The sequence below is a fragment of the Schistocerca serialis genome, chromosome 9, assembly GCF_023864345.2.
Source record: "Schistocerca serialis cubense isolate TAMUIC-IGC-003099 chromosome 9, iqSchSeri2.2, whole genome shotgun sequence".
Classification (NCBI taxonomy): domain Eukaryota; kingdom Metazoa; phylum Arthropoda; class Insecta; order Orthoptera; family Acrididae; genus Schistocerca; species Schistocerca serialis.
Window position 1 is genome coordinate 219,946,165 of NC_064646.1, and position 22,824 is coordinate 219,968,988.

At 43.8% G+C, this 22,824-nt stretch overlaps 1 protein-coding gene across 1 annotated transcript in view; it reads left to right on the forward strand.

Annotated features, from left to right (window-relative positions):
- Positions 1 to 16,516, forward strand: part of LOC126419501 (Krueppel-like factor 8) — a 33,699-nt gene extending 17,183 nt beyond the window's left edge. Inside the window, exon 3 of the mRNA XM_050086692.1 lies at positions 12,805 to 16,516. Within this exon, the coding sequence (XP_049942649.1) occupies positions 12,805 to 12,977 (173 nt within the window). The 3' untranslated portion in view covers positions 12,978 to 16,516. The remainder of the gene's footprint in view (positions 1 to 12,804) is intronic.
- The last annotated feature ends 6,308 nt before the right edge of the window (positions 16,517 to 22,824 follow it).

Below are 22,824 nucleotides of genomic sequence, written 5' to 3' on the forward strand. Positions count from 1 at the left end.
CAATAAATTATTTGGGGCGTCAAGATGGACGGGACACAATGTACATACGCTACTACACGCTCTGTGACGCCGTTTGGAGCGGAAGACGGCATTTAGAAGTGAAGCACACTTGCAGTATTCAAAGGGAAAGCACGTGCAGTGTCGTTCACCTCAGAAATGTGGGTAACGCCTACAAAAGGGCACGGGCGAAGAGTGGGGGGACGAGATGTTGGAGGCATTAGTTAGGCCGTCCCGCCGACAGGTCAGAATGCGCGGTCTCGGCGATGAGGAACGGAGGCTGTGCGCGGATTGAGCCGTCGCGTCCCCTGCTTCTGCTCTGCTCCGGCCTGCCGCGGCCGCGTCGCCAGGTAGGCAGAGCGCGGTCCTACCCGCGGGGACGGCTCGCGGCCGCGTTGTCGCCGCTATTTATGTGGGTCCGCCGCTGTCATAGATGTAAGTTGTGGCGCGCGCGCAGATAAATGGGCGCAGATAGCCGCAGCCGGGCGGGACCCCGGCCGCTATCCGGCGGCAGCGCCGTGCCTTTTCCCCGGCTTTCGTTCCTTTTACGCTTCGCCCACATACCGCTCTTCTCTTTTGGGGAGTGGGGAGGGGAGGCAGCGTGATTTATTCCCCACCCGCGCACCTTACCCACGGTGACTCCTAGGCTTACCGAGCACATAATTCCTTCCGACCGGCGGCCCACCCCAAATGCGCGGCCAACCACCTTTCCACAGCTGCTCCCGACACCTGTCCGATTCTGTGTCTTCTGACAGTTCAGAATTGCCCTTTCTTTGCCTCTTATTTATCGTATTTTTTTCTGCCGTGTTTATGCGTCGTACGTTCCTCTTCATCTTGACGAGATTTACGACGCCGTTGTAATGGGAACGCGAAGACGTATTTACGACCGTGTAATAGTCTTCCTAAGTGTCACCAGCCAGGAGTCCAGTGATAATTTCGAGAGGTGTTCGTTCCAAATTACAATGATATCGAGTGACACATTTCCATTACTGAATCATTTGCCTTATGCTTCGCCTTTCATTTATTCCTTTTGTGCCTTTTGAAATACAGTTACGAGATTCTTCTCACGACACTCTATCACACACAGACGATTAAATGAGGTCGGCGTGGTAATTAATACCGTGGAAATGCATCCGAGAGCGGTGGGCTTTAAATCCTGGACGAAGCTTCTTGAAATAGGTATTCAGCGTTAACTCACAGTTACTGTATCAGAGTGGCGAAAGGAAGACAATAACCGTCACATTTCCTTGTCCTTCATAAACTGAGTTTATGTATCTTCCCTAAAGAAGTGGACACCAACATCTTGTCAACCCTTTAACCGCCACCGTAATCATTCATTGTTGCTTCGGTCTTCTCTAACCTCTCGGATCGTAACAACGTACTTTCTTGGTCGGAATTCTGGCACACAAGTATAGTTACTTAACAAAACTTGGGGAAAAAGAGAAGGAAATCTACGCAGAACTGAACTGAAATGTAACGAATCATAGTATGGCATTATTGGCGAGGAGACTGTGTCCGGGGGTCCATCGGCTGCCTGGTGCAAGTCTTTCTTTTTGACGCCACATCGGTGACATCCCCGTCGGTGTAGATGAAATGAAATAATGAGGATAACACGAAAGCCCAATGCCCTAGCGAAAAGCGAAAAGAATCCTCAACCAGCTCGAAAATGGAAACCCAAGATGTAGAGGCTACGACGCTAACCGCCAGAGCACTGGAAGGGGACGAGCGAAGGCTCTGAGCACTATGCGACTTAATTTCTGAGGTCATCAGTCGCCTAGAACTTAGAACTAATTAAACCTAACTAACCTAAGGACATCACACACATCCATGCCCGAGGCAGGATTCGAACCTGCGACCGTAGCGGTCGCTCGGTTCCGGACTGTAGCGCCTAGAACCGCACGGCCACTCCGGCCGGCCGGGACGAGCGAAGCTCAAGAACTGTAAAGACAGGCAGTTAAAGTAAATAGGAAACCTATGCCAGATAAAGCGTTTCTGAACAACTAACTGCTCTGAGCACTATGGGACTTAACATCTGAGGTCATCAGTCCGCTAGAACTTAGAAATGCTTAAACCAGAACGAAATGTCAAGAGACAGTCACGTACGCAATCTTAAGAGCACTCGTGGAAGTTGCTGAAAGACTGTAGCGCCTAGAACCGCTCGGCCACAACGGCCGGCTCTGAACAACATAACCGAAAGTAATCATGTTTAATATACACGGAGAAAATATATTTGAAGCGATCTCTCGGCTGATTAAATATAACTCAGTTATTTTAGCGATTCCCATTTGTAGGATTGCGAAATTCGAAAGGCTCGAGCATCTGCATGCATACCTGTGTTATGTACTAGCATAGTACATACGCAAGTAGAGGATTACATATACTAGTAGAAAAGATCCAAACACGAGCAGCGAGTGACGGGTCACTGGTTCGTTTGGTAAGCGCGAAAGCGTAGCGCGATTCTCATCCACCTTCAGCGGCTGACCTCAAAGACAAATTTACTGTCAACGTTCAGCGACCGTACGTTTCTAGAAGAGTCGACTAGTACACTGAGGTGACAAAAGTCATGGGATACCTCGTAATATCGTGTCGGACCTCCTTTCGCCAACGTAGTGCAGCGACTTGACGTGGCATGGACTCGACAAGTCTTTGGAAGTCCACTGCAGAAATATTCAACCATACTGCCTCTATAGCTGTCCATAAATGCAAAAGTGTTGCCGGCGCCGGATTTCGTGCACGAACTGACCACTCGATTATGTCCCGTAAATGTACGGTGGGATTCATATCGGGCGATATGTATAGCCAAATCATTCGCGAACAACTGTGGCCAGGTGAAATGGCGCATTGTCATCCATAAAAATTCCATCGTTGTGTAGGAACATGAAGTCCACGAATGACTTCAAACTGTCTCCAAGTATCTCTAAATAACTATTTCCAGTCAATGATCGGTCCAGTTGGACCAGAAGACTCAGTCCATTCTATGGAAACACACCGCACACCATTATGGAGCCACCACCAGCTTGCACAGTGCCTTGTTGACAACTTGGACCCGTGGCCTCGTGGGGTCAGCGCCGCATTCGAATCCTCGCATCACCTCTTCCCAACTGAAATCGGGACTCATCTGATCAGGCCACGGTTTTCAGTCGTCTAGTTTTCAACCGGAAAGGTCACGCGCCCAGGATAGGCTATGCAGGCGATGTCGTGCAGTTAGCAAAGGTACTCGCTTCGGTCTTCTGCTGTGATGGCCCTTTACCGCCACATTTCGCCGTACTGTCCTGATGAATACGTTCGTTGTACGTCGCACATTGATTTCTGCTGTTATTTAAAGCATTGTTGCTTGTCTCTTAGCACTCACAACTCGCCTTACACGCCGCTGCTCTCAGTTGTTAAGTGAGGGTCGTCGGCTGCTGCGTTGTCTGGGGTGAGTGGTAATGCTGAAATGTGATATTCTTGGCACACTCTTGACACTGTGGATCTCGGAATATTGAATTCCCTAACGATTCTCGATACGGATTGTCCCCTGCATCTAGCACTACCTACCTTTCCGTGTTCGAAGTCTTATCAATCCCGTAATGCGGCCATAATCACGCCGGAAGTCTTTTCACAAGAATCAGCTGAGTACAAATGACGCTCCACCAATGCACTGCCCTTTTATACCTTGTATACGCGATACTACCGCTACATGTATGTATGCATATCGCTTGTCACCTCAGCGCATATTGCTTCCTCGCACATACGCCTAATAAGAAGGCCATAGAGGCAAAAATGAGAGAGATTCGAACTGACAGGAAGTTTACCAAAAGTCAATTATTCGGCGCACCATTCGCGACAGGAAAAGGAATTGGGGGAAATGACAGCTGCACACAAAGTATTCTCTCCCACATACCGTGAAGCGGTTTGCGGAGTATATCTGTAGACAGGTAGACCTAAGATATAGCTAATACTAGAAGACTGCACTGTCTGCTAATGCGCCTCTGGTACAAGTCCTACTCTCGGAATTGCAAAAGTGTGGGCTAAAATAGAAGTGAGGGAAAGGAGCAGACGAGAAGGACGCGCTGGCCGGCGAGTGTTGGCGGCGATGGCATCGCGAGCCGCCAATCGGCGCTCCTGATTTACGGTAATGGCCGTGGCTGTGGCCGCGGCCGCGCGCATGCAAATACGGTAATGGCACCGCAGGCCGCGCGCCACCTTGCGCTGCGTCTACCAGGGCCGCGGGCTGCGTCCCAGCAGGACCCTCCTCTGGCCGCTACCAACTCGTCAGACCACCCGCCTTGTCGTGACAGTTTCAGCAACTTCCACGAGTGCTCTTAAGATTGCGCACGTGACTGTCTCTTGACATTTCCGCAAAATGTTCAGGCCAGAGTTACGTTAGTCAGCCTGTGCGCCTACTAGACTGTCTTCAAAACTATAGCTCCTGAACGTTGTCTATGTATAATTTTAATTACTGCCAACATATATAACCGTCAGTACAGTGGAAATGTAATTGTTTCGTTCTCCATTTCGTAAGAGGAGAACGAACACATCGTTGTGTCTAATGAACGATTATTAAGGTTTTCTCAAATTTCACACGAGACTTTCTGTGATAGAAATTTTTTTCCAAGAGATGTGACTGCTTGTACCGTAAAGCTTAATAAGGCTAACAACATGAGGTTCGAAACCCGCACTTCCTGAATATGTACCACCTTTTTCGTGTATTCTATTGTCAGATCATGGCTCCTAGGAACACAACGAACGGGAGTGGTAATTCGTATGGAAGGGTAAAAACGGCCTCTTTCTCTCTTCCACCTCGTTTTACAAGGTAGTATAGGAAATGGTATAAATTCCCATTAACCACCATACATTTTTCGACTCGCAGTAACTCAAGCTGGTGTCGTTTAAAAGCGTGTCTCATCACCATATTGTGCAGTGTACGTATTACTTTGGCCAACTGATGTTATCGACTTTAATTGTTGATGTGACTTTATGTCGTATTTCCCCCAGACTACTGCTGTCTTCTTCCTTAAGTCGGCATTCGTGCCACTATGCCTTCGGTCACTTTCGACCTTGCCGGCCGGAGTGACGGAGCGGTTCTAGGCGCTGCAGTCTGGAACCGCGCGACCGCTACGGTCGCAGGTTCGAATCCTACCTCGGGCATGGATGTGTGTGATGTCATTAGGTTAGTTAGGTTTAAGTAGTTCTAAGTTCTAGGGGACTGATGACCTCAGAAGTTAAGTCCCATAGAGCTCAGAGCCATTTGAACCATTTTGAACTTTCGACCTTTATCTTTATGCAAAGTGACTCCGTGATGACATACAAACTTTCTGGGACGATAGAAAATGGTAAATGAGTCAGGTTTATGTAAGGTACCCTGGCGCGGAAGCGACCTAGTCGAAACCTATAACCGAAATTTATTCTGCTACCTCTGACATCGGAATAATTGTACTGTTGAAACTTCCTGGCAGATTAAAACTGTATGCCGGACCGAGACTCGAACTATATCCTTTCTTCCAGGAATGCTGGTTCTGCAAGGTGTGCAGGAGAGCTTCTTTGAAGTTTGGAAGGTAGGAGACGAGGTGCTGGCGGAATTAAAGCTGTGAGGACGGGTCGTGAGTCGTGCTTGGGTAGCTCAGTTGGTAGAGCACTTGCCCGCGAAAGGCAAAGGTCTCGAGTTCGAGTCTCGGTCCGGTACACAGTTTTAATCTTCCACGAAGTTTCATATCAGCGCACACTCCGCTGCAGAGTGAAATTTCTCAATTGTACTGTTGTTGCTAAGATTCTAGTTTAGACAATCCAGGGACCAAATATCCGTATAGAACACGTCCGGCTGATACCATGTTTCCAAGAGTGTTCCAATGATTAACTGAAGCAGTAACACAGTACAATGACCGAGGACGAGGACGACAAACCCCACGGATTCCCGACTTAGAAGCTGCAGTGCTTGCTTGAGTTGATGAGGCGCTTGCAATTAACACTCGACCAGCTGCACGTGAAATAAATATGTCGCAGAGTACTATGTGGCCAGTATTACGTGAAAAACAACTACACACCTACATCCACAGAAACTGCATGCTTGAACTGCTGACTTCGGATCTCGTGTCCTGTCCAGCCAGTGCTTATTCCTGCTGTTTACAGCCGATCTTCTCTTTCTGTTTATGTTATTTTCACGCATTAAGCATGTTTTACCAGATATGGAATGCTAAATAGTCGCAACAGTCATGATTGGGTCGAGGGAAACCCTACCATACAGCTGTGGAAAGCCATCAACACAGATTATCATTCAACGTGTGGACGGGCATAATCAGATTCTTTTTTTCTTCCTCCCTGCTTAATGTACCAGCGTATGCAGGTTCCTGTAACATCCCACTTATTATTCGTCAACGGATGTGGCTACATCATCATAGAGCTCGACCTCACTTTAGACTGATGGTTCGTGAACACCTCTGTCAGACATTCCCTGAAAAGTGGATCGGTGGAGGAGGTCATGTTTCGTGGCGATGGATCTTACTCCATTTGGTTTCTTCTTGGAGAGACAAGTGAAACATCTTGTGTACGAGACGTCGACACTGAAGAGGATATTCCTAACAAGAATTCTCGCTGCCTGTGGCACTGTTAAAACGACACGGGAGAGATTACAGTGGGTATGAAAGAACTTCGCGCAACGATGCCATGCCTGCATTGAGGCTGATGGACGCAATTTTCAACAATTGTTGTGTTGCGGAGAATTCAGCGGGAATTCTGCACGTCACGATGAGAGTTGGGGAAGTTGGAGTCCGTAGTTCGAATGCAGTGCGAGACTAAGGCACAACTCGAGTACATTTTCGCTTATGTCCATGGACTCCTGTCCTTTCCAGACTAGGGTCCCTTACTTCAAATTAATATATTCACTCTTTTCCGTCGTCCCTGAAACTTTATAACATCATCACAGAATCACCGTGTGTAGCGTCTAGTGTCTGTAAGAATTTTTTAGCTGCTCCTACCAACGGGTTTTACGCAACTCGCAACGCCTTAAAATACCACGTGCAACATTTTCATATACTCTCGCTCACTGTATGCAGACTGTTAGTCCTACAGGAAAAAAAATCATCAGGACCTTTTTATAGGAAATAATATACGAGGGTTGGAACTGTAATAGTGGCAACTATTTATTTACAGTTCGTACAAAATAGATACGTGTTTCAAAGTTTTACTGACCTTCAAAGTAGTCACCAGAATTGTGTATAACCCATTGCCAGCGGTGTGGAAGTCGTAGGATATTCTTAGCAGTGACAGTTGGGTTGACAATTCGAGCGGCGCGGTCTATTGCCCGATGAATTTGTAGCAGTTCTGAAGCGAATGCCGCGAAGTGTTTCCTTCAGTTTAGAAATCGAGTTGAACTTACGAGGGCTTAAGTCAGGAGAGTGGAGTAGGTGGTATAGCACTTAGCAGCCCCATCAGTCAAACAAAAGAGTAACAGCTTGCACTGTACGTGCTTGAGCATTGTCCTGCCAAATGATTGTCAGGTCCTGCAGAAAGTGTCATCCCTTCTGTCTCTAAGCTGGTCGTAGGTTGTGTTCTAAAACTGAACAGCATAGAGACAGAAGTGATGACATATTCTGCAGGGGCTGACCGTCATTTTGCAGGACAATGCTGAAGCACGTACAGTGCAAGCTGTTACTGATTTGTTTTACTGTTGGGGCTGCTAAGTGCTATACCACCTACTCCACTCCCCTGACTTAAGCCCACGTGAGTTCAATTCGATTTCTAAACTGAAGGAAACACTTCACAGAATTCGTTTTAGAGCTGTTACAAAGCCGCTCGAACTGTCAACACAAGTGGTACTGCTAAGAGTATCCTACGACTTTCACATCGCTGGCAAAGGGTTATGCACAATGCTGGTGAACCTCAGTAAAACTTTGAAACACATATCTATTTGGTTCGAGCTGTAAATAAATAGTTGCCACTATTAAAGTTCCAACCCTCGTAGTTGAATTTTGTACTCGGATAAGTTTCCGCTGGAGGTGGTAGTTTTCGAATTATTCAACAAAAACGTACGGATAAAGTGACCTTCAAACGCGCTTTCGTTGAATAACTCGAAAACTGTGGCTTCCAGTGAAAACTTATCTCACTACAAAGTTTAGCTACATTAAATTTCCTAGAAAAAGGTTCTGCTCATTTTTTGTTTGCGTTTAGCGAGCGAGAGACCATGAAAATCTCGCTTGTGGTTTTTGAAGGCGTCACGGGTTGCGTAAAACCCATAGGTGAGGGCTGCTGAATCATCCTCTAAATGTATATCTTTTTTGTGTGTAACTTGGTTGGAATTTATGTTCCATTGTTATCGTGCAATATCGTAAAAACGTAAGGGGTTTACGCTAATGTTCTTTGTGATAAATTCAAAAGCAGTATGAAAGGAGTGAAATGTTGATTGGCGTCAGGGTTTCGTCCGTCAGACGTGGGAAGGTTGCTGCAACTGGGATGTTAATCTCGGCACAAATCGGACGTCTGCGGCGATGATGCAAGGCGGACCGCAGCGGGCCGGCCCCGGCCGGGTTCATCTCTGGCGGGGCGCAGAACAATGGGTCGGCTTCGGCACTCCGTCACGCGACACCGCTGTGGCCTATCTGCTCGTGCCACGAGCGCCGGCGCACCCCAAAAACGAATAAAAGCCAAAGGCGTGGGAAGCGGGCGGCGTACGAGGGGCAGAGGGTGGCGAACCGCGAGACAGACTCATATAAATAAAGAAATTGCGTCAGATTTGAGCACAGCGGTTTAGCCCAAATAAATATATGTCGAAGGACGGAACGGGAATGTGGCTACGCGGGCCAGGAGAGGAGCTCGGTGGAAACGCAGGTGGTGGAGGCGGTGGTGGTGGTTGTGGAGGGGGGGGGGGAGTAGGGTTGTTTATTTACTTTGTGGCGACGCCGCAGCGGCGCACGACTTATGTGCCCTAAGTGGGCGCCGGCAAAGCACACCGGTAAATCAGCGCCTGGAAACGAGCCTCGCGGTGCACTGCGCCGCCGCCGACAATGGCCGAGAATTACCGGCTGGCGGGCGCGGTGAATATGACCTAATTGGTTTCGTATTTCCCACCGCAATCGGAACAGACAGTATCATTTACGCCTGAGGGTAGAGTGGGGAGCAGGCGTGGCTCGGCGGGAAGGGAGCGTGGTGGGAAGGGACCGGTGTTTTATTGGTCACGCGGACCGCGTGTCCGCCCGCAGCGGGCGCCGCTGTCGTACAAAGACTGCTGGCAGGGTACTCCGCCGCGCGCGACAGCCTCTAGATCGCCGATGGCTAATTTAGGATCGATTCTCCCGGCGGGAGCCGCTCTACCGGCCGCGAGCAGCAAGCCCGTGCGCCGCGCCGTGAAATACGCGTCCTTTCTTCTGCGCTCTTCCCAGTCACTAATTTGCGTGGCGACGCCGCCTCAATGGACGACGCCATTAACCGCGAGACGAAGCGTGCTAGGTGTTTCTAATTTCGACGGCTGGAAAATAATTGTCGACGTAACTTACTGGTCGTTAGCTGCGGCGCGGACACTCTGGAGACTCGTGTACGGCGCAGCGCTACTTTGCGCCCCGCATCTAATCGCCATTGTCTGACCTAACGACGCATTATTCATGTCACCTGCTGCGAGCCCACTATCCCACATGTGGCGCTATGTAACGTGTTAGCGACGCTGGTCTTTCTTCCGACAATTAATCTCGCTTCGTCGCTGTAGCTGCTGTTACTCTGGAGGATATAGGCGTTTACCATTCTGCTGTGCTCGATACGCAGCACTGCCTATATGTCTTAAAGCCTCCTATACAGCTTTGTGCACTTGACACGCGCTTCGCAGGAAACATGCACCCTGCTGTACTTTTCATTAACAAGGCTGTTATTATTGGGAGAACACAAAGTGCAAGGACCTGGATAATTAATTGCAAGAAAGTTGTCGCGTTGCTGTTAGTAGGGTACCAGGTACTTGCACGTCGTACATCACATACTACGGTCATTGCCACGCATCCTTGCACTGTGTTCTCACATAGTTTTGCTTATGCTATGATTGCTGGGCTTAAACACATAATCATTTCTACCGCCGATTCATATCTTTTTCACCCAGTAATTGCTGCTAATTATGTGCATCTACATGACTACCTAGCAGTTCACAATTAAATGCCTGGAAGAGGGTTCATCGAACCACCTTCAACCTATTTCTCTGCCCTTCCACTCTCGAACAGCGTGGGAGAAACTAACACTAATATGTCATTTCCCGTAAGTAATTTAGGAAAACCATACAAAATCTAAGTATGACTGACTCGCAGAGGGTTCATCGAACCACTTACAAACTCTGTCGTTCCACTCTCAAACAGTTTGCGAGAAAAACGAACAGCTAAATATTGCCGCGAAAGCTCTGATTTCCCTTATTTTATCACGCTGATCGTTTCTCCCTATATAGGAGGCAGCAACAAAATATTTTCACTCTCTGAGGAGAAAGTTGGTGATTGAAATTGCATGAAAAGTTAACTCGCTGCAACGAAAAACGCCTTTGTTTCAATGATTACCACCCAGGTTCACGCATCGTATCCATAACACCCTCCCTCCTGTTTCGCCAGAAAAGGAGCTGCCCTTCTTTAAACTCTTTCGATGTTCTCTGCCATCCTATCTTTCGTGACATAGTATCCTTGACAACTTCAAGGCGATCTCTGTACCCTTCTGGTCTGACTGGTCCTTCTGAACAGCATCGTGAGGTAAACCATTCTTGTTTCTCCATCCATGTACAATTTGGCTAAAAAATTAAATCTGCCGAAGATATTCTCCATTGACTGCGCCAGGACCAAGCAGCTGACAGTTGTAAATTTTAGTTCTGTCGTTTTATGTCCAATAGTCAACTTAGGATTAGACGGCTAAAATTGCGAAAGCACGAAGTTTGCGTGAAATCTGAGGCAGCAAGAACAGAGAAGCTTCTTTCTGCTTAACTTAGTTTTTCCAACTAACATCTCTGAAAATATTGGACATAGGGACTGACATACTTGTCTTTTCTTGTATAACAAGATGGCTCGTGAAGAATGGCTTGATCTAGTTTTAAAAAAATTAAAGAATTTAAAATTAGGATTCAACTACCCGTCGACGACGACATCTAAAGACAGAACACAGGCTCAGAATTGGACATGAATGAGGAGGAAATCTATCACGACCTTAAAGTGGTGTAGGAATACCATACAAAATATAAATCTGGATGTCTCAATTATTGAATCAGCTCCGTCAATGTGGCTGATTTCAGAAAGTCATAATATTTGTTAATATAATTTACTTCAAACGGTGTAACTAATTACATAGTTGTAACTAATTACTTAATATACACTGGGGCTCCCTTGTTTCGGAAATCATGTTACTATTCTCGCTTCATGCTGCATGAATGTCATTTACACCGTAAGTCTGTTAGTCCCAAAAGTTTCTCAAATTTAATTTAAAATCTGTTAAATGACTGAGAATAAGTTGTTACATTGTACGAATATAGAGCAATAAGAAATTCAGACAGGCCGCACAAAGTGATCATATTGTATTATGTATCTCATACAGGGAGTTTTTCCCCCTTTTTGAAGTGACACTACAGGCGTTTTGGGTATCTCGCGTAGAGTAGAGACCACCAACTCATAAACGACATAAGGTATACGAACGAGGTTTCTAACAAGATGCAAAAAGACGACAGAATGTCTGCGGAGTTTGGTGGGCAGCGGAAGTGTTTAGACTCGGAACAGTCTTCCTGGAGCCACTCTGTAGCATTTCTGGGCATGTGGGGTGCCGCATTGTCCGGCTGGAATTCCCCAAGTCTGTCGGAATGCACAGTGGACATGAATGGATGCAGGTGACCAGTCAGGATGCTTACGTTCGTGTTCACCTGTCACAGTTGTATCTAGACGTATCAGGGGTCCCATATCACTCCAGCTGCAGACGCCCTACAGCATTACATAGCCTCCACCAGATTGAATAGTCCCCTGCTTACATGCAAAGTCCATGGATTCATGAGGTTGTCTCCTTACACGTACACGTCCTCCGCCGGCCGTGGTGGCCAAGCGGTTAAAGGCGCTACAGTCTGGAACCGCGCGACCGCTACGGTCGCAGGTTCGAATCCTGCCTCGGGCATGGATGTGTGTGATGTCCTTCGGTTAGTTAGGTTTAAGTAGTTCTAAGTTCTAGGGGACTGATGACCTTAGAAGTTAAGTCCCATAATGATCAGAGCCATTTGTATCATTTGAACACGTCCTCCATTTGCTCGATACAATTTGAAACGAGACTCCTCCGACCAGGCAACATGTTACCAGTCATCAATAGTCCAGTGTCGGTGTTGACACACCGACGCGAGGCCTAAAGTTTTGTGCCGTGCAGTCATCAGGGGTACACGAGTGGGCCTTCGGCTCCGAAAGCCCATATCTATGATGTTTCGTTGAATGGTTCTGACGCTGACGCTTGTTGGTGGCCTAGCATTAAAATTTGCAGCTGTATGCGGAAGGGTTACACTTCTGTCACGTTGAACGACTGTCTTAAGTCATCGTTGGTTCCGTTCTTGGAAGCAGTAACCGATCTAACAACTATGCTGTACACTTGTTGTCTTACATAGGCGTTGTCGACCGCAGTGTCGTATTCCGCCTGTTTACCTATCTCAGTATTTTAATACGCATGCCTGTACCAGTTTCTTTGGCGCTTTAGTGTGTTTGTGCATGTTAAGGTACCACATTTAAAATTATGTGCACTTATACCCGTTACACCCTGTATATTAACGTCATATAACAACGTCATGTCCTCCCACTGCATTATTATAGCCCTGCCTAGATTCTCAGTAGCGCTGATTGTCTCCATTTCTTGATGTTTCAGGCGAGAAACCGTACCAGTGCATGTGGGACGGGTGCACGTGGAAGTTCGCGCGCTCCGACGAGCTGACGCGCCACTTCCGCAAGCACACGGGCCAGAAGCCGTTCAAGTGCCACCTGTGTCAGCGCTCCTTCTCGCGCTCCGACCACCTGTCGCTGCACATGAAGCGCCACTGAGAAGACGAGCCGTCGCGCCGCTGCCGAGTCTGCGACAGTGCCTGCGTCCGTCGCGGCTGCCAACACCTTCCGCACTAAAGAAGACACGTGAATGTTCTAAGGCACCTTCACTAAAGACGGGGACGCTACCGGTCGATGTCTCCGCGTCGTCTCACTGTTTCGTCACGATTGACCTTCCTCCTCGTTTCTGCCCGCCAGTGTCGAGAGATCAAAAACCTCGTGTCTGCTGCCAGGGTTTCCCCCACCGAGAACTACTTTTCTCTTTAGATTTACTGGATATATGTGTAACACCTTGCCAGCCTGTGGAGTGGTTACGTACACCTTCTTAACCTATGGCGAAAAAGCAACTTCGTTTAAAAACAAATTACGGAATTCAGACAATATCAAGCTCGATACCGGTGCCAAGAAAGCTATATAGAGTCCAAAGATTTTTTGGTGCGCCTGGCACGATGACCGGAGTTTTACACCAGCGAGTCTCGCATCCTTAGACTCCAAAGTTGGGTATGAAGCGGCCTGCTGTTGGATACCCATTCGAGCGTGCCCAAGATTGCTTCCAGCAGTAAATTCATTGTGTAGCAGCCAGCTGGAAGAGAACAGTCCTAGTCGCCGCCAGTTCGCAAGTTTAACATCCACGTGTCTCCCGCCAGAGCACTTCGCTGATTGGGAGATGTCGTTCCAAAATAGCTAGAGAGTCGGATAGAGCGAACAAATGACGCGAGAGCTTGCACGTACTGCCTTTGCAGCCCAGCAGCTGGCGCTGAGCGCAGATGTCGGACCGCACGGGGCGCAGTGGCCAGCCCGCCCGTCTGCCACCTGTTAGGGTTCCGCTGGAACCAGTTCCTCCACACTCAGCGCGCAGCCGGCGGTGTCGGCAGCGTTCCGGCACGCCTCCGCCCTCGTCCAAACGAATTCGTCGCTGCCCCGCCGTCGCGTCTCAAATTGTCTGCCGACTCCAGGTACTTACCTCTCTGCATGTGTACTTTCCGTCCAACGACAGTCATTAAAACGGCTGTCCCCTTTTGCGTCCAGGTGTGCCCACGATTTGCGTTCGAACAGAACAGTTTTCGCTGTGGAGAAAGATGGTAATTCATTTTTCGGCCACGTTGATAGCAGTTAGACGCATAAAAACTGTTCGCGTAGAGCTACGTCACTTTTGAGCGAGATAAACAAATAGAGAGCATCGAAGAAAGTACAAAATCTGCTGATCCTTCGATTTAATGTCTCCTCAAGACCATTTCACGATTCACTAAACAGATATTGTATAAACGGCAATACAACACAAATTTGTCCATTGAAAGTGTCAATTTGTAATACTTTGGTAATATTTTATTTATCAGAAGTGTTGTACCATTTTTATACACACATAGATACCTTTATAGGCAGCTAGTAATAATCCATTCATAACGTCTATCAATTTCAGCAGCTTTACAAGATCCACTAGTTTCTGTCCTTAATTAGAGTCCTAAAACCTTGGATAGCCTTCATACGTGAGCTTCACATTCCATTAAGGAAACTGCCAACTACAAAAGTCTTCCAGTTATGAAATCTGCGATCTTGAAGTATTTGCACGTAGTGGCTTGGACAAATTTGACGATTAAAGTTTTCATTTTTCTTTAAAAAGAATTGTGCAAATGTAATATATTCGAAGAGAGTATTTAACTACAAATTACTGTGATCTTATCTGGGCAGACTGCCAGACGTAAGCAATCAGTACATTGTTGCGTAACATTACTGTGATATAACAATTTGTAAGCATCAAAGGCCTAATCTATACGTTCACTGCAACATAATGCTGAGTGCAGATACAGTTATAATGGGAGGGGGAAATAGTGGAGATCAGCTTTCATTCATGGTCGCTGAATAATTACGTAGGATGTTTTCACACTTTAACTGTGTATCTGCTAATTATCACTATTGGAGTGGGGTTTATTCGGCACAGTAGAAGAAGAATGCAGTGATACAACTATTGCAGAACGACTATGAGGAGTCTGTTGCTAGTTTTTCTTAATCATCTCACTTAGTATTTTATGGCTTGAATCGTACTGGAAAAAGGAGGTACACTGGAATGAATTTGGACGTTTTTACCTGTGAGTGGTAAGGTTTTACTATGCTTTGTTTATCACCCAGAGAAATTGGGCACAAAGAGGAAAGAAAACATCATTTGTACTTCGCTTTCAGTGACTGCTACTATGAAGTGATTAGTTTAAGAAATTAATTTATTGAATGTTTCAGCCCTTTGTAAATACAATTGTACAGCGATTGAGAACGTGAGTTTTCTGTATTGTACATATAGACATAAATCTATATTTTAGGAGATATATTACGTTTTGATAATGTACAAAACTGTTATTTAATTTTATCTTTCTTGCGAAAAAAAGAATCTGTTAAACGTTCTTGCCGATCAACTGAGAGATATCTTAATAATTTTTCTTTGATTCTTGTTAATAGAAACGACTGGGGTTGGTTATAATTGATATGGCTGTGGATAACTGTGTTTTGGGATTTCAATTTAAACTGATAGTAATTTATTCGATGTTGGCTGAATCATATACGCTGAAGCAATAAGAGGGAACAAAACAGAAGTGAGACTACAGAATACTGAACCAGTCTACCTCAGACGGTCACTCCATACGGCTGCCTTTGCATGCTTTCAAAGCACACGCAGTCGTGGGGCAGTCACTACACTGGCCTCGCCAGGATTTAATTAGCCTCACGCGTAGAAATGTCTGGCTCTGTGTTCTGTGGTCACATCCCGATTCGAGTTATTAACTTCCGTCCTACGCCTGCTTACGCGGGCGGGTGAGTGCCTGTTTGTCTTCGAGTGGTTGTGTGAGTTTTTGTGTGTGATAAAGAGGAAAGGCCAGTGAGAGTTGAGGGGAAGCTGTGGAGGGCGCGGACCACCAACTGAGCTAGCGAGCCTGCCGACTTAGTTACCAGAAGGTCCCATCACTGATGTGGGGCGTTGCTGCCAATGCAGCGCCTCAAAGAGACGCTTCTGTCACATATTTCTTGCGTGAAAGAGGTTGGTGGTCCGTGTTCCCACTACAGTGTTTTTTTATTTTAATATATTTAAAAATTTTTGTTTTTGTTTTTGTCGTTCATTAATTTTATGATTATATCGCCAAGAAGAAAAACTATGCATACCACAGGTCAGTGTCTACTTCTTCGAAATAATCTCTGTAATATAATGGTCAGTATGAGCGCACATTTCTTTTTCCCATCGTGTTTGCTACGTTGGTTATCTTTATAATTTATTTATGCTATGTAGTATTGTCTTTATTCTTGTAAATATGCTGCATACGTTTTATGTATAGTTATTTTAAGTGAGGCATTATGCTAGAATTTTCGTAGTTCTTTTTAAGCTGGTAAAAGTGTACGTGAAATTTTGTGGAATAAATGTATGATTGTTCTGGTTTTATGCTAAGCCATCAGAAGAAGGCTTGGTTGCTTGTTACGCAAAATAACATTCCAGATTACAATAAAAAGTGGTGTATGTGAAAAGGTATACTTGCAAAACGAAATAAAAAAAATTAAAAGTAGCATACAGTGCAGTAAATGTACATTTTGCTCCCTTATTCCTTTCACCGAATCCACCACATTATAATTACAGGAGTGTCCTTTGTATTTGTCTCACCTAATGGTAAGTATCATCAGAGACAATCAAGTAAGTGTCTTGAATTTCATAGTTTCTGTGACATGCTTACTGTTTAACTGAACATCCTGGAAAGAACGAATGTGAATCACAAACTCACTTAAACAAGAATTATAAGCAAACCCTAGAAAGCAATTCATACTACCAGCGGAAAACGTTTTGTGATCTACTGAAGACTATACCATTATGGACAATCAATGCTATCCACGCTCATGCTATGGTACACATTTACGTTGATCCTAGTGACAGTTTCGGAAACCACAAGAAAGCATGCAACTGATATGAAACTGTAATAATATTCAAAGCTTATTACAGAACGTAAGTGGTTGAACTACAGAGCAATATCGAGAGCCTTGTTTGAGCCTAGCTTTTACATGCTAAGCATGTATGTATGGTTAAAGCCAGCATATCAGTACAAAATGTATCTCCAGGATAAAAAGCCACATCAATTAGGACAGTGTCGCAGCGTGTCGATTCATCTCAAATGTTGGCACAACGCTGGTAAATTGCTGCACGTATATCAATTTCTCATTTTCAAATTTGGTGGTGTCTGCTATTTTCCTTTTGCAAGTGCTATCTCATCCTGTGCCATAGAATAGGTCTGTTGAAGCAGTTCATTTGTAACGTACACTGAACGATCTGGTTCACGCTAAATGTCATTTAATCCAGAAAATCGTATAGCCTTGCTGGCGAACGAACTGGCTGTCTAATGAAGGCACACCTGGCCACCGTTCTTGTCATGGTCACACTGGAAATACTTCGATAAACACCCAGAAACGTATCTGCAGTTAACGCTTATTTTTCTGTCATCATCTAGGCACGTAATGAAGTTGTGTAACAGTCGATCGCCGTAATTCAGATCGTGCCTCGCGGTTTAATGGAGACAGTGAAATCCCGTATGTAGTACTGTATGAAATAATCCCGGTATGCATTTCTGCAGTGCAGAGTTTAGCAACTCGTCTAAGCATAGAGAAGACTGCGGGAAAAAATTTTCAGACACACTGTTTCATATTAGCACACTTGTTCATCACTATCTTGCATGGATAGTAAGAGCTGTGTGACAACAATTAATCAAAGCAGTTGCTAACCTAAAATTGAACTCGACGCCAAGGTGAAGTGCGATTGGTGACAAAAGATGCTAGTTGCAGGTCAGTGAAAATTTCGAACATATTTAACACTGCATGCCACTGAACGCTGCTTCTGGCATTTGGAATGGTTAAAATAAACTGTTTACTGCAATCACAGAAATGTCTGGCGAACGACTGAGAAAATGAACAATGATTGTGAAAAGTAGTGCGCAGTACTTGAGCACAGCTCCAAGCTGACAGTACTGAACTAGTCTTGGCTTTCAGACCTGGCGGAAACGTGCACGGCTTCATATTCCGCAGTTAGTGCAGCTGTTGGCAGCGTACAGATAACCTCACAGTGGTGGCTAACGAGCCTCCAGACTCAAGGCGCGCGTATACAGTACATTAACAATGGCTCATGCGTACAGTAACTAGTACTCGCCATTCCCTGACAGTATTTAAATAAAATTTATATGTAGTATGTAATGTTTTCTGAATGATGCATAATTAGAAATAAAAAAGTGTGCAGTATTAAACATAAATAGCACTTTAAACACTGAAGAAAGCACCTTTATTCATTGTTTCCAGCAAGTTACTAAAGTTTCCGACAGATGGCTTCATCGTCATTGGCACTATTATGTGCACATGGCACCTGATGCTGCAACCATTTCTTACGAGTTTTAACCTAGTGTTTGAGTAGTCGAGAAAAATATATGAAATCGTTATCGCTGTGGCAAAAGCATAAAATGCTCTATCTGCAAATGCTTGTCAGTATTGACTAATGTGACGACTGGCTACAGTTCGTCTTTTCTGGTGAGTTGTCCTTCAGTTTGACCACAGGACGAACATGAGATGTTGAAATATGTCATATTGCGGAGTCCATTATCTTTTTTGATACGGCGTGAGAACATGTCCAGATGTTCTGAAGCACTGTACTTTTTGGTATTCATGATGCTATTTCGAATTGGGTGTATTCTAAACACCTTCGATAACCTCAGAGCCATTCCAGCCCCTGAAATTGTACTCTTACAGAAATGCGTTCATGTGGTTGTATTCCATCTGGACAGCCGTAGTACATATGTTGCAGACACTCATACAGCTGCACTATCACAGTGGATGGATGTATCTTTGGAATGGCTTACATGGGACACAGTCATAGCTTGTGTGCTTTGTTGTAACGTTGTGTAGCTGTGAGACATTGCTTCGAGATTGCTTCACCACTCGATGACTTCAACGATGTCATCAACAGTCCTGCGGCTGTGTATGTCTACTTACTGCATTGTGTTACTTCATTCGAATGTTGGCTAGCTTATCTTATTATTCGTTCATAGATTAGCAATTTTCACTGGTACGTGAATACATGTAATGTGTGTAGTCATGACAGCCACGATTAGACTTTTTCAGAAGTTTGCAAATGAAAATCTTACAAAATTTTAGAAAATGCAGCAATAAAAAGTAAGATATATCACTCATTTGTTCTGTGACACATAAACTGACACATGTAACACCAAGAGACTTAACAAATGAAATTACACAAAAATTGCACTCAAAACTCTAAATATATCTCTTGTGGTAAGCGTTTATTTCTATTTTAAGAATAGTTCAATTGGTCAGCCTCAGTGAATCTTCTTTTCCTCGCTATATGGTACATGAGTCGAGGGCATGAAGGTCTTTGTTACACAGTGTATAGTCGTTTGTGGTAATCGTAAGATAAAAAAACTGTTTATGATGTAGTATCAATTAGAAAACTATCTCAGTTGTTTGAACACAGAATTTTTCGTTGTTTGTCTGGGTGAGGAAATGAAATATTAAGTTAGTATTTTTCACAGCACGTTTGTTCGAAACCTACTTGAATTGCATTATTGGAAACAGTCAATGTCAGTTGCCTTAAAAAATATAATATCAACTAACGTGAACTGATCTGTGCGTGTTAACATTATTAACACAGAGCATGCTTAACAAACCCTCACTATAAAGTACACAAATAAGAACACAGTCATTTTAAAATAGACCATTTTTTGTGTGAATGATACATTCTGTCACATGTACGCTTTAATATATACAGAAATGTTATGTGTGTCTCTGAAATAGCAGAGTGTGTGTGTTGATGTGTGTTACCTATTGCAAAGATAATGACTTAAGGGTTGCAGAGTTTAATGTGAAATAAAGGATGTACTATGTAACTTTTCTTTTATAACTGACACTAGAGAAAACAAAGAAACTGAGTGCTCAAGTAGTTCCCTACTCAAAAAAAGGCCATCGTATTTCCCATAAACAACGCATTCAACTTCACTACTGTTCGCTTTACATGACACCAGATACAGCTTGTATTATCTAAGTTCTTCAAAGAAACGAATAAATTATAAATACGTGAACATTTTATTGAATGTAATTATTTAAACATGAAGCCAAACAGATTAAATAACAAGCACCACACTCAGAGTTGTCAGTTTACGCAAGTAGTAATGTGCCACACTGTGGACTAATGTAGCAACAATGTTTGAAGTCAAATCTGGAAATATTTTGACACACGATCGTTATTTGTACAAAATACACTCATATTTTGGTTGACAGACGCTGCTTATATCAAAATTACCAGTTTTATATAATGTTGCCCATCTTGAGATCAAAAGTCGTGGCTACAGAATAACGGCCCAGAGGAATTGCTTCACTGTCATATACTTACTGTCAACTGACAATCCATAAGGATAAGTTACTGTGTAATACGACATATGATCTGAAAATATGGAAAACTGCCGCATCTGGTCAGTTTGGAATAAACAACGATTGAAAGACAGAAAATAAGTGTATAATGTTTGAAATTTATGGTTGCAATGAATAACGATTGTCTTAAATCCTAATAATTTTCGTTTGATACAACAGTACGATGCAGTGAAGAACTCATTGTATCAGTACTGAGAGTCATGCATAAATGAATATCTGCAGCATGCAGACGGTACATAAATAACTGGCTGATATGTCTTTGGTATGGGAAGTATGTGCTTGGCAATGAGTTTGTCATATTATGCTTCAGAAGGAAAGAGATTTAACTTCTGATCTGATTCTGTCGATGCATGGACTTAAAAAATTGTGGCCCACTTCATGCACCCTGACCGGTAAGTTATAGAAAAAAAAGCTATTGGTGACTATTAGTGCCCACAACTTAATCCTTGACCATAAACAAAACATGAGAAGATTAATACAAAACTCCAGTACACCAGGCTTTCATCACAACATGTCACTTTGTTGGCAGTAAGTTTCTGATGAAAAAGAATTAGAACTTGTTTAAATCTTTTAGTGTGGTAAAAAGAATTTGTGTATAGTTGTCTTGTGTAGCTGACTTAATGCATAAAAAACTTAACTGGAATAAGATTAACTGATCTCAAGAAATGAATGGATTTCTACCTCATTTAAAAACGAATTTTTACACAAGTTACAAACTTGTTAACTATAATAAAATTCGTCATTAACAAGTGCCATTCCAGTGTTCATTACAATACAAGTTATATTTCATTAATTTTCTTCACAATATTCAGTGACACAGATTCGTTAACTCACACAACTTAATAAATAATTACAATTACTTCGAATTATGTTCTTCATTCTAATATGTTGTACTCCATAGCAAGCCAGGAAAATCAGGGAGAGCTAGTCATACCATGTCCAGAGTTGTGAAGTCACAGATGCCTTTATACAGAGACTGATAACTGCTCAATTGCCGATATTGCTGCTGCTTCTTCTTCATTTCTTCATACTTTTTAAATGACGTTGATGCTGCGTTGATGTTCACTGCCTAACATCTTCCATCAGAAAAATTTTTTGGTTGGCTTCTTGCAGTGCTGCTAGAATGTGCTGTCCAGTGTTTGTTTAGCGTCAGTGTATGGTCTTAGCAGTGAATCCTACATCTAATAATAAATCTCTTATGTATGTGTCTTTCACATTCTAATGACACAAATGAAAGATCAGTTAGAATCCATTAAACACTAACACATGCAGCTAAGATGAAATGAAGGGTGCAATACCAAGAAACTAGATTGAAACCATACATTGCTCCCCTTTGCTGACTGACTGCACAAAACATATACAGTATCATTTCACTCTTACAACAATGAACTAACAATCATATATAACATCACAGCCTCAGAAAAATAAACTGTATGATGTCAGTTTAAGCACTCCTTAGCAGACTAAACATTTTTATATGATCCCATTTTACTTCACTGACAACTGAAGTGTTCATAAAGTTGAAGAACATTTAACAAAGGAAGTAGCTGTTATGGGTACATTGACAAATTGGCGGAAGAACCAGAACTGCTGACTCTAGCAGAGTAAAGAATACCTCCCTGCTGGCAGTATATATACACATCAAAAAAAGTTTTGCATCTCCTCGGTTCCGAGAGCTCCGGAACCTGTACAGAAAATGCGAATAGAGATCAACATAAACATCATTTCCGTTCTTTTTATTGCTCATGAAACCCACACTGAAATCCCTGGACTAGCGGGACAGAGCGGATTATGTTATATTTGTGGAAAACGGCCAAAATAAGTTGCTGTCAGTTGCACTCAACATATAAACTTTATTGTTAAAACACACAATAACATAAGCAAGAATTAAAAACTCTCAAGGTTTTAACGAAATAGCTCCTCTGATTTGATTTTTACTTCAATAAAAATAGGCCAATGGCCACACAGTAAGCAAGAACAGTGTTACAGCTTAAGGCCAAAACAAAGATTTTCAATGTTAATTCTAAATACGCTAAAACTCAGCTGAAGGCCACATATCAACCAAACAATTTAACACCTTAAAGCCTAGGAAGAAGAGCTTTTAATTCAACAGGCTGAGGGCCTTAGCTTAAACATTTCATGCAAACGTGGCTGAAACCCTCATACTAAAGAATAACAATGTTATGACTTAAGGGCAAGACCAAGATTTTGAATTTCTAATTTAAGAAAGATTAAAACTTGGCTGAAGGCCACACACACCATGCAGAAAACAATTTTACAGCTTAAGTCCTAAAAGGACAGCCTTGAAATTTAAATACGCTAAAACTCAGTACTTACAAATAAAAGGAAATCACTATGTAAAACAGAAGGAGAGGCGCTCAGAGGGTTCCAAGGGTCGGCATGG